A 13147-nucleotide genomic window follows, 5' to 3' on the forward strand; every position below is an offset into this window, starting at 1 on the left:
CAAGCAAAGTTAAATCTCTATCCTCTCTCCTTCAACTCTATCTATACCTCTCATTATTTTATAAATTTCTAATAAGGTTTCCTCTCAACCTCCTACTCTCCAGTGGAAAAAGTCCCAGCCTATCCAACATTTCTTTATAACTCAAACTTTCCATACCCGGCAGCATCTTGGTAAGTTTCTTCTAAACGCTGTCCAGCTTGATAATATCCTTCCTATAACAGGGCAGAACTGGACACAGTATTCCAGAAGAGGCCTCACCAATGTCCTATGCAACCTCAACATGACTTTCACAACTGTACTCAAAGGACTGGGCAATGAAGACAGCTGTGCCAAATTCCTTTTTTAACCACCTTGTCTAAATGTGATGGAAACTTCAAAGTATTATGCACCTACACCCCTACTCCCTCTGTTCTACAACATTACCAAAGGCCCTACCATTAATTGTCTAAGCCCTACCCTTGTTTATTGTGTCAAAATGCATTGCTTTGCATTTACCTAGATTGAATTTTATCTGCCTTTTTTAGTCTATTGACCCACTTAATCAAGATCCCTCTGTAATCTTAGAAAATCTTCTTCACTGTCTACTATACCTTGCCATCTGCAAACTTGCAAACCATGACTTCTGTGTTCTCATCCACATCATTTACATAAATGAGAAACAAAAGTGGACCCAGAACCAGTCGCTGTGGAATACTGCTGGTCACAGGCCCCCAGTCTGAAAAGCAATCCCCCACCATTACCGTCTTCTGTCGTTAAGCCAATTACGTATCCAATTGGCACACTCATCCTGAATCCAATTTGACTCCACTTTAGTAATTAAACTAACATGCAGAACCTTGTCTAAGGCATTACTAAAATCCAATAAACAATATCTTCTGCTCTGCCATCATCAATCTTTTTAGGTAACTTCCTCAGAAACTCAATCAAGTTTGTAAGACATGATTTTCCTTACCAAAAACCATGCTGACTATCCCTAATCAATTTTTGCCTGTCTAAATGTCCGTAAATCCTATCTTTCATAATCACCTCTCAATTTACCCATAGCCAAAGTCAGACTCGTAGGTCTACAGTTGTCCAGTTTCTCTTTGCAATCTTTCTTAACTGGACGGTGGCTAATGTTATAGCTTTATCGGACACCTCATCCATAGTTAGTGCAAATATTTCTGTGAGGGGTCTCGTAATTTCCTCCCTTACTTCCCATGACTTTCTGGGATACATTACATCAGCTCCTGATGATTTATCTACCATTTTTATATTATGAAACCATGCATTGTTTGTTTGCATATCTGACAAAAGTACTGTAGCATTATGAACATCTGTACTTGCAGATTATTCTGCCTGTCATGTAGCTCTGATTCTGTTGTTAACCATAATAACACAATTCCTTTGCTAATGTCCCTATGTTGTGCAAACATCCTGCAGGCAAATGAATGTTGACTTTGGGTTTTTCTTTGTCTCTCCTGGCAGATGGTATGAGAACTGGCATGGGGGGGGGGGGGAAGGTGTGTGTGGGATGGGGCAGTGATGGCAGTGACTGGTTGTTTGCTCTGTCCATCACAGGTGTACAGCAGGCAAGGAAATGGATTAGGTGGGCTTTTCCTGCCTGCCATTTCAATACAAAAACACATTGCTGGGTTATCTTATACTGAATCAATTTTTATACAAGTTTTCAGTTGATCTATTCACAAGTTTCTTCGAATTACTCTTATCTGACAAACATGCACAAACAGGAATGATTAGAAGTATCCTGAATGATGAAATTTGTGTAATTGCCAAGAAATTTGCTCTGACATTTTAAGGCTAAGTTCTTTCTTTTTGCTGGATGTCAAGGTAATAGGTAGATTTGTGATATTAATCAGCTGTGAACTAATTAAATGGCAGAGCAGATTCATGGGGTGAATTGTCCACTCCTATTCTTAATTACACATTTCTTTAAATGCAATACATTAGGTTAAGTCAGAGCTTATCATCCTCTAAAGAGCATGATGTTGAAAGTGGTATGGCAGTTGAGTGGTTATGCTAATTGATCAGAGAACCCGACTAGTTAACTATGCAGGCGCACATTATTACAGGTGCTGGAATCTGAATGAAAACCAAAAACGCTGGAGGTCACAGCTCTGAAGAAGAGTAATTTAGTCTTGAAACATTTAGCTTGCTTTTCTCCATAGAATGCTGCCTGACCTGTTGTGATCTCTGGCATTTTTTTTTTGTTTTTGGTTAACTATACATTTGCATCGTTTGTATTTTAAATTGCATTTTTTATATAAAACTGACATTTCTGGTGTGAAGTGACAAAAAAAATGTTGCATCAACTGGACTATATACTTAAACCAGACTACATATGGAGGGTATACGTGACTTCTTTTGTTAGCATGTGAAAGACTGCAGGCTTGTAGAGTTCCACATGAATATGTTCAGCTGAGAGATTCAAGAACAGCTTCTTCCCATCTGTTTTCAGACTTGTGAACAGACCTCCTTTTATTGGAATAGACCTCTCTAGCTGTAGCACTATATCCTACATTCTGTTCTATTACCCTATGTATTTATGTAAGGTATGATTTGTATGGTTAGAATGCAAAACAATTCTTTTCACTGTATCTCAGTACATGTGATAACAATAAATCAAATCAAATTTGTTTGGCTTTTTACTGCCAGCTGAGGCTGAGTAAGTTGTTCGGTTATATCCAGCTTTAGAACAAAGATCATCACGTTCTCAAGGCAGGTAGGATGATTAACCAAGTGAATGCATTTTGAAAGACAGTCCGCATCACATGCTGAAGGTTACTTTGCTGTCATTGTATCTATCAATTTATTGGTTGTAACACTAATTGTCATCCATACACTGTTCAGAACTTGACATCATTCCCATTGAGGAAAAAGTTCTCAAGAAAAGACTTTTTTGCAGGCATCTATTTAATTCTATGCAAACATGATTCAAAGTTCATAGACCATATGTTTTAAGTGTACAAGCTTATGCAGGCTGAATTATATAAGTAATATCTTTTCCCATGAAAGTCATTGTTGTAATATTTTGATGGAAACTTGTTATTGATGCACAGAGACACTGTATTAACTGACTTAACCATCAGTTTGCAAAAGTATGTGTTGAAATTTTGTTGCTTTATTAAATTTTCCTTGTACAGACTTGTGACCTGGAAGAGTATGTCTTATTTAAATATCTGTTCTGCTGGATAACTTTAATTCTTATTGTCAAAAGGAGAGTTTTTGTTTGTTGTGCCCATCTCTATTGAAATGTCATTTCCTAAAAGTTTGATTGTATTTCAGGGAAAATAACTTTCTTGATTCCATTTTTGTACTTTTGCATTTGGTTCCATTTTATGTTTTTATTCAATATAGCACATTCTGTGCTCATCTGTTCAATTAATAGAATTGATAATGCAATACAAAAACTTTCGTATTTTGGTTGTGAATCTAAATTTTATAAAAATCGAGACGGTGTGTTGTAGGTAAGTGCTGTACAAAAAGCTGATGTGAAACACTATGTATTTGTTACATTTTACATTTTTAAAATCACTTATACAGGATTCATTTCTCAGATTTAATTTTAGAAATGTTTTTCTGCCTAACCCTCATTTTTTATTCTTTTTGTCAATCACAGACTTTGCAATGCATGTTGGCCTCTCTTCAGTCAGAGCTTGATATGCAAACATTCTTGATGAAAATTGAGATATCTCAGCGAGTTAGTATTTCATTTCCTTTTTTTTGCTTTCAGTTGACAGTAAGTGTGCCTGCATCTCCTAACACAGTTTAAAATTGTCAAAACAATTGCACTTTGGATTGGAACTGTCTGCTTGTCTGATTGGAGCCTAACGACTGATGTAAGCTCCACAGGATTACATTAATGTCTGGCAATTTAACTTACAGCCTCCAATGGTCTGATTTTATTTTGCAAAATAGATTGAAACACTTCAGTTTTAAAACTAGACTTGTAAGGATAAAACAGTTAACTTTGGAACACTAACTTGCATGGATTAGAAGTTTTGGATTTGTACCTGTGGATTTCTCAAATTCCAACTGGGCTGTCAGCTTAGCATTCTGTATGGGGACTAGGCACTACCCTGAGTGGTAGTCTAAAAGATGGGAAGGAATTGTCTGATGCTGGTGCTCTAACCAGCAGCCAAGGTCTGGAGGAATTTTGCCACCAACGTAGTGTTGTCATTTGAGCAATGGCATGGAAGGCGGGGAGCCAAGTGTATATTTTGAACCAAAACAGGGAATATTATATTTCAGACTGATACATCTTTACTTCCTTTTGTAGTTCCAAACTATAATTCAAATCCAGAAGGAGTGTTATGTTTTCTCTTTTTAGTCCTAACTAATTTAACCTACTAAACATGGATGATAGGACTCATGAGTGATCTGATTTTTGTGTTGAGATGCATGTGAGAGTTAAACATGCTTGCTTCTTTGGGGATTGGCCTCAGGAGGAGTTAGATTTTGAGTGACTTTTAAAATTTGTTTTAAGAGCTATCCATATTTTCATTTCAATAGCCATTGTTTCTTGGCAATGAATTATAAGCAGATCAGTTGAATCATTGTTCTGTCCCCTTCAATTTCTTTCATACGGGTGAAACTTAGTTAGAATCTGTAGTTATTATTTGAACCAACATGATCATCTTTCACAGTCATTTCATTTTTTAAAAGTTACTTAGCTGCAAACAGTAGTTGAGGGTTCTACCAATACTGGCTGGATGAATGAATGACAATTTGTAACATGATAGGCAAGATTATTTTTGATTGATTTTCCCATTCCCAGTTTGTGTTGGATGCAATTATGTGTATCCAACATTGATCATCTTGAACGGGAAATGATAAAACAGTCCACTTTCTAACGCCAACTATGGTTGTGATGACTTGAAGACTGTAATTGTCAACGGAGTTATATACTGAATAAAAAATACTGTTGCTTGGAATTTCTATTCCTGATTTCTTTCTTACACCACCCCCTCCCCCCCCCCCCCCCCCCCACCTCCCCCTACCAACCCCACTACAATTTCAGCAAAAAAAACTAATGGTCGTTTATGCCAAACTGCCAGTATGATAGGGCCTGAGTATTGCCCTTTGTTAGTTCATGACTGAGACAAGTGTCTTGAAGTTTATTAGCAAAAACTTGCATTTCTATAATACCCCTATAATATCTCAGACCTGTATATCATCTGGTTCTGTGCTTACTGTTGTGGGTATATATTACTTGAGCATAACCGATTGAACATGCCACACTGACTCTGTTGTATTTACAGAATAATTGAGAGCAAGGCAGGTACCCTTTTAAATGAGAACTTGTCATGTTGTGATGTTGTGTGACTGTTTGTTTAAAGTGTACACTTCTTATCCAGTTGTGAATCTCTGCAACAACAATCATTTGCACTGAAGTCCTGGTAAAAGGTGGAGAGAATTGCCCTTCAGAAAGGTTATTCCTATATGAATAAGCTGTAAAGCTCTATTTTGGGAACACACAATAGCTGTGTAACAATAATGAAAATATAATTGAACAATTTAAAATTTCATGAACTAATTTAAATGAGAAATAATCTGATTGTCCATGCAGTTGCTGAATAGCACATTGATTTCCAAAAGTGTCAGCTTAGGTTATGATGTTTATTTACTACATGACAGGGAATTTAAAATGTGAAATGTTATGCAGGCCTTTGATGTAGTTCCTTGGCATATTCTTTGCTGTTGTATAGAAGTACATAGAAATTGCAACACAAACCAGCTAATTCTTTACCTTTTTTGTACAAAATCAGATTGGCCAATTTTATATTTACCTTCATTATTCCCACATCCACGTGATGTTCCTTTCCGTCAACTATATAGTTGGACATAATCCTTGTTATAATTTCTTTTATTTCAGCCACGCTTTGAGGCAGTAGAGATTGTATGGTTTACTGAAAATAGAGAAACAAGATAATAGCCAAGGTCAATCGCACTACATGCACACCATCTGTTGAACAGCTTTCAAAATGGCATTCAGAGATGTCCAGATGTAGTAGTTCGTTATTCCATTCTTTTTTTTAATGGTTCAGTTTCTTTTGATGAAAAGAGCAGGAAAACAAAGTCTTGTGATTGTAGAAATATGTCTTTCCATTATTATTTAGTCTTGCTATCTGAAATAACTCGTCAAAGGCCAGTATCCCAACACCAAGTCACCTTTCACTTCCGTGTCCATTGCCCCTGCTACCTTAGAGCCGGCTCCTAGAGGGGTAGAACCTCTGACACTCCTGTTTATACATTTCTTTTTTTTAATCTCATAGGTATATATCTTTTTTTTTGTTTTCCCCCCCCCCCCAAACTACCACCTAAGTGGTATGCTTATATTTTCCCCAGCACCCATGATGTGTGCAGGTGTGAGAGAAAGTGAAAGACAGCAGGTTTATACATCTTTATGACGCTCCTGTTTATTTTTTTTTCTTTGATCCAATTCTCAAAAGGAAAACACCCGAGTGGCCAGTGACAAGCACTGCCCTTCACATCAAAGACACTCCCCTTTTTTAGTCTTAACCCCCATACTACCGCCTAACTGCGGTAGTGCTTATTTTTTCACCAGCACCCATGGTGTGTGTGTGTGTGTGTGTGTGTGTAGGTGTAGGTGTGAGACACAGTGAAAGACAAAGTGCACAAATCTTTATTCAATTTCCACCACCAGGAAGATAGGAAAAACACCCCAGTAGCCAGTGACAAGCACTGCCCTTCAAACCAAAGGGCAATGCTGTGTGATCAAAAAGGTGACAGGGGAGGGTAGGGACTAAATCAAATAGAGTTGGAACGGGGAAATGATACACTCCACTCCCTGCGGCGCCCACCTCTCCCTGAACGACTCCAGGGTGTGGGTGGACACCGCGTGCTCGCTTCTCCAAGGACACCCGGGCTCTAACGTAACCCCGGAAGAGGGGCAGGCAGTCGGCCCTAACGACCCCCTCCACGGCCTGCTGCCCTGGACCTCTTACGCTCCTGTTTATTTTTTTTTATTTTTCTCTTCTCTTTTTTTTTTTCTTTTCTTTTTTTATTTTTCTCTTTTTTTTTGCAGTGGATCTCCTGTTTAATTTTTTTTTTCTTTACTTCAAAATTTAACCCCCACACTACCGCCTAAGTGCGGTAGTGCTTAGTTTTTTTCCCTCTGAATTATTTTTTTTTTTCCTCTTTTTTTTTGTGTGATGCAAAATAGTGAAGGGGGGATTTTTAGATTTATTATTATTTTTTTTCTTTATTTATTTTTAAAAATATTTTATTTAACCCCCACACTAGCCAACCTAAGTGCGGTAGTGCTCATTTTTCTCCCCAGCACCCATTGTGTGTGTGTGTGTGTAGATGTGAGACACAAGGTGCACGAATCTTTACTCAATTGCCACCACCAGGAAGATATGAAAAACACCCGAGTGGCCCAGTGACAAGCACTGCCCTTCAAACCACAGGGCAATGCTGTGTGATCAAAACAGTGAAGGGAGGGTAGGGACTAAATCAAAATAGAGTTGGAGGGAGAAATGACGCACTCCACTCCCTGCGGCGCCCCACTCTCCCTGAACGACTCCAGGGTGTTTGTGGACACCGCGTGCTCCTTCTCCAAGGACACCCGGGCTCTAACGTAACCCCGGAAGAGGGGCAGGCAGTCTGCCCTAATGACCCCCCTTCCACGGCCCGCTGCCTGGACCACTTACGCTCACTGTTTATATCTGTTAGCCAGGTCTCCCTGATTGGACCAAGTTAACACCCTGAATCGGGGAACTCCTACTCTGTGAGTGGCACAGTGGTTAACATTGCTGCCTCACAAGTGCCAGAGACCCGTGTTCATCATCCCGCCTCAGGAGTTGCACATTCTCCCCATGGTCTGCGTGGGTTTTGACTCCGGATTCTCTTCCACAGTACAAAAATGTGCAGTTTAAGTGAATTGGCCGTGCTAAATTGCCTGTAGTGTTAAGGTGTATAGGGAATGGGGTCTGGGTGGGTTGCTCTTCAGAGGGTTGGTGTGGACTTGTTGGGCCAAAGGCCTGTTTCCACACTGTAAGTAATCTAATCTAAAATCTATGTGATCTACCTGGTTAACCTCATTTCAATCACTACACCGACCCTTTGCCTAGATTGGAGATTCACGGTTCATAAAGTTAATTCAAATGGTCAATCAAGCATTAGTCTTAGAGAAGTACAGACTAATGTCTAAGCATACTCCCAGTATTTATAACATTCACCTTTCACTCGTTAGACCAATTCATCCAGTAAAGGGGAAGGGCATTTGGTTTTGTAAGTAATGGTACTTCTGGATTATAGATTTGCTATTGCAGATTTTAGTGTAAGGTCGAACTCTGCTACAGTCCTTGCCAAAGTTGCTGTCTGCTATTGTGAAAATATATCCATTCAAAAAATATTCAATTGAATCTGAATAAAGAGTATGGCTGCAGTTGATTAGCATGAAATGCTGTCACTTCTAACAGTGCATGCTATTCAGAAATTGTGCTTGTCTTATTTCAGGTTTGTATCTGAACTTTGGTTACATGAAGATCTTTTGTAGTGTGACTTTTATAGTAAGTTTAAAAAAAAAAATCCCTGTTTATCTTTGCAGAGTAGAAGCCCGAAACATTTAAGAGCTCCCAGTCTGGTCTCGGGGACCAGGCTGAACATCTTTCTGTCGCCTCAGCAGATTCCTTCGAGGCAATGGCGGAACCAGAAGCGTCAAACCCTTTAACAGAGGGACCCGTTTGCGAGCAAGTCTACCAGTTGTTCGATCAACTAATCAGACAAAGGACAGATCGTTGGTAAGGTTCCTTTGTAGATCAAGCTCTGTGTAGTGCATTTTATTTGCCATTCCACCTGAAATGAATTATGTACCACTGTTCATCATGACAGCCGAAAATATTGTATTGTATGTTTGCAATGATTCTTTGTTACATAAAGTCAGGATTAAACCAACAGGGGGCTGTATTACTAGATTCCACGCAAGTTGCGCAAAATGCTGATAGGGTGTAATTGGTAATGGGTGGATGCCATTGTTTTCTTTACTTCAAATTGAGAAGTTCTGTAATGTCACTGTGCTGCTATACAGTACTTTGTGAAAAGAAATGCCAACATTTTTTTCTCTTTGAAAGCTAATGAGGCCTTTTAAAGTGAATGGTATTCAAGTTGGGAGAGGTCTATTAGTCTTAAGTGGGCAAAACTTGGCTTGGTTTTATGTGAATCTTGAAACAATTGTATTACCATAATTTAAAATGATATATCTTCTGTAATTAGATTGGCAAGCTTGAAGTCCATTAAGAAAAATCCATTTCAAGACTGAATAATTGCTGTGACCTGCAAAATTATCTTAAAATTACCCCTTACACGTTCAACCATATCCCTACGGATCTATGACTATCTAAGCCTAATGTAACTGAAATGTTAGGACTTAGTATTGTCATAGCAACACCTGAAGTAATCATCAAAGAAAGATGTTAATGTTAGTATGTTATAGTAATAGGTTTTGAAGGCACTGCCATTCTTAAGTCATTAAAATTAATTATTTGTAGTATTTACTAAAAGAGCAAACTTGTGTGGCAGCAACACGTTGGACCAAAACTACCAAATACAAATTGGGAAAGTGGATAATAATGAGTTGAGAATTTTTATAGCAAAATATTTTTGCATCCAGTTTGAATTTTCATGCTGTGCTACACTGTTCCTGTCCTGGTCATGCCATTCCATGCCTTAATTTGCACTCCACTTTTAAGCATGGATGTCCTATTTAATTGACTATATTTTTATCCCAACGAACCTGCCTGCCTTCTGAAAAAATTTAGTGTTGAGTTTTATATAGGCTGCTTAGAGAAGGAAGAAGGGACACTTGTGTAACACTGATGCAGAGTGAAACCTTTTTTGATTGATGTAAGATGTCATTGGAGAGCTAAAAACAGCAAAGCTTGGTAACTGACACCTGTGACATGCCTTTGACCTTCATTTCTCAAGTTTAATTGTTGTACTAAATCTTTTTATTTGACTTTCTGAATAAACAGATTTGTTGGTCAATATTAAATCCCTGTGCTATGGGGGAGGCTCATTTTAATGAGATAAGATGGTCTCTTTCTCTCTCTCTCTCTCTTTCCCCCCCCCCCCTCCCCCCCCCCCCCCCCCCAAGTATCCTAATTAATTCGAAAGGATAATAATTCAATCTGATTGAGGAGCAAGGCTGCAGGTAGATTAACATGAAATGCTGTTACTTCTGAAAGTGTATGATGTTCAGAGGTTATGTTTATTTTTGTTTCCAAGTTACATAAACATGGTGATGAATTGGATAGTCATATAAAAACCCTTGTTTTTCTTGTTGCAGTGGAGAGGCCACTTAATGTCATGTACCTGTCTTGCAAGAGACATGCAGGGCTTTTGTCAACTCTCCAGCCAGTAGGTGACACTCCTGTTGTCTCTATTAAAATGCAGACTTTTACTGGGAAATATAACAAGAGGCTTAATGACATGACTCCGGTAATCTCCTGTTATAGAAGTACTATGTAGAAAAGTAGTGTTCCAAGAACTTTCCAACTATTTGTGGTAATGATGCTTGAACCAAGATGTGAATATATGAATTTTCCCTTTTTTTTTTAGTAAGGTGCTAAAGTGCTAAGCTCATTTCATCTGAATTATTTGTAGCGAATGTAGGGAAATTAAACTTTAAAATTAAGTTGGATCTGAAACCAGCTTTGGAGATTAAAAAAGTGTGCTTAGCAGATCACATTAACCCATAAGGTATTTTCCAACGTTTAATTGGGTGGGTAGCTTCATGTTTCACTAGAGGCAGAGTGCAGAAAAGTCAACAGATACTTTCCAGATGGGATCATTCAACTGAATTGCTTTGAATCCAACAACTCTGAAGTGAGTGAGAAGTATCCAATTTCAGGATATATGTTTTCTCACAACCTCTCTGTGATTTAAAACTGCAATGTTGCTTTTAACCCAAACTCTCATGAATTGTAACCTTTTGAAGTACCGAGGGATTGAGGTCTGTGAGGAGCTAGGCTGAAAGAGGAATTGAGACCTGAGTAGATCAGCCATGATCTTTATAAAAGTATAGGTCATGCTTGACAGACAGTTGTTCCACTCCTGTTTTGTTTTTGATGTTGCTCCGAACTCCATTCTCCCCCACCCCAGCCGCCAACCCCCTCTATCCTGGGGCAACCCTCTGTGCAGTCTGAGCTTGCAACTATGCAAGAGCGAATATTTTCATGTCTAGAAAACTCAGTCTAGAGTGTGCCTGTCTTTAGATTACACCATTACATTGAGGTTATTATTTATTTTGAAATCAACAGCATTAGTTGTGGCTTTCATCCTTGGGATGCTGTCTAGTAAAACGTGCAGTTTGTTCTGGGAAAGGATGCAGAGGTGAAACAAACAATGTCTCTATACAGATGAGAAACACTATTTCTGGCCCCAATTAGAGAACTTGAAACATCTCAAAGTATTATTTGAGGGTGCAATATATCTTATTACTAGGATACTAACTAATACATGTTGACTTTTAAAAATGTGGTTTTAAAAAAAATCGCTTTTCTTGAAAATTGGTTAGTTTAGTGGCTACAGCATTTTTTTGTCATCTTTTCAGGCCTGGATCTCTTTTTTAAAAAGTGTATGTGAGACAGGATTCATTCTTAAAGGATTCTGAGTGAAGTGTGTTTAGTCTTGGCCTGATTCCTAGGGCATGCGGTCTAATACCGATTTTGACACTAATTCACTGTTTCTGAATTATTGGCTTACTCACTGGGGGAATGAACTCAACATTTTTCCTAAAATTAAAAAGTATGAAGAGAATCTAAGTATGAAGTAATGTCTTAAAATCCATTTTTAAATGTTTGGGATTAATGTGCAGTTTTTCCTCAATAGCAGCAACATTCAGCATATTTTAATGTAGTCCTAAAGTGCTACATAGCATTATCGAATATCATTTGAAGTGCGTCTGATTCATGTCATGCTGTTTTTAGTAGCTTCCAGGTAATAATGTAAAACTTGTCCTTTCATGACTCTTTCTATTTACTGTTGTTGAAATGCTAACATCGATGATCAGGAAAACGTGCAAATATTTAATTGCCTATTATAAAGATAATCACTGTACATCAGTAAGCAAAATGAAAATAAATGCTGAGTCGTCTTTAAAATTTGTCAGTTGAATCTCTCAACTTTAAGCTTTTGATACTGGATATTTGATCAAAGAATGAGCTTTTAAGGAATGTATAAAAGGGGAAAAGAGGTGACCAGGCAGATCATAGTTTTAAGCTGAAAATGTGTGGCTGGAAAAACGCAGCAGGTCAGGTAGCATCGAAGGAGCAGGAGAATCGACGTTTCAGACATGAGCCCATCTTCAGGAATGAGGAAAGTTGTCCAGCAGGCTAAGATAAAAGGTAGGGGGCAGGGGCATTGGAAATGCGATAGGTGGAAGGAGGTTAAGGTGAGGGTGATAGGCCGGAGTGGGGGTGGGGGCGGAGAGGTCAGGAAGAAGATTGCAGGTTAGGAAGGCGGTGCTGAGTTCGAGGGATTTGACTGAGACAAGGTGGGGGGGGAGGGGAAATGAGGAAACTGGAGAAATCTGAGTTCATCCCTTGTGGTTGGAGGGTTCCTAGGCGGAAGATGAGGCGTTCTTCCTCCAACCGTCGTGTTGCTATGGTCTGCGATGGAGGAGTCCAAGGACCTGCATGTCCTTGGTGGAGTGGGAGGGGGAGTTGAAGTGTTGAGCCACGGGGTGGTTGGGTTGGTTGGTCCGGGTGTCTCTGAAACGTTCCGCAAGTAGGCGGCCTGTCTCCCCAATATAGAGGAGGCCGCAGCGGATGCAATAAATGATGTGTGTGGAGTTGCAGGTGAATTTGTGGTGGATATGGAAGGATCCCTTGGGGCCTTGGAGGGAAGTAAGGGGGGAGGTGTGGGCGCAAGTTTTGCATTTCTTGTGGTGATCCCCCATCACGAAGGACTCAAAGCCTCCGCTGCTGCTTTTCCCGCCGTACTAACCAGTACCCTTCCACTGACACCCTCCTTTTGACTGACTGAACTGGTCCTCACCCTGAACAACTTCTCTTTCCAATCCTCCCACTTCCTGCAAACCAAAGGAGTAGCCATGGGCACCTGCATGGGCCCCAGCTATGCCTGCCTCTTTGTAGGATATGTGGAACAGTCCATCTTCTGC

At 39.3% G+C, this 13147-nt stretch overlaps 1 protein-coding gene across 1 annotated transcript in view; it reads left to right on the top strand.

Annotated features, from left to right (window-relative positions):
* Window positions 1-13147, top strand: part of LOC140480712 (sickle tail protein) — a 694958-nt gene that overhangs the window by 489628 nt on the left and 192183 nt on the right. The window contains 3 exon segments of the mRNA XM_072575975.1: window positions 8576-8597; window positions 8600-8689; window positions 8692-8768. Coding sequence (XP_072432076.1) covers window positions 8576-8597; window positions 8600-8689; window positions 8692-8768 — 189 coding nt within the window.

This window comes from Chiloscyllium punctatum, chromosome 8 (genome assembly GCF_047496795.1).
Source record: "Chiloscyllium punctatum isolate Juve2018m chromosome 8, sChiPun1.3, whole genome shotgun sequence".
Taxonomy (NCBI): Eukaryota; Metazoa; Chordata; class Chondrichthyes; order Orectolobiformes; family Hemiscylliidae; genus Chiloscyllium; species Chiloscyllium punctatum.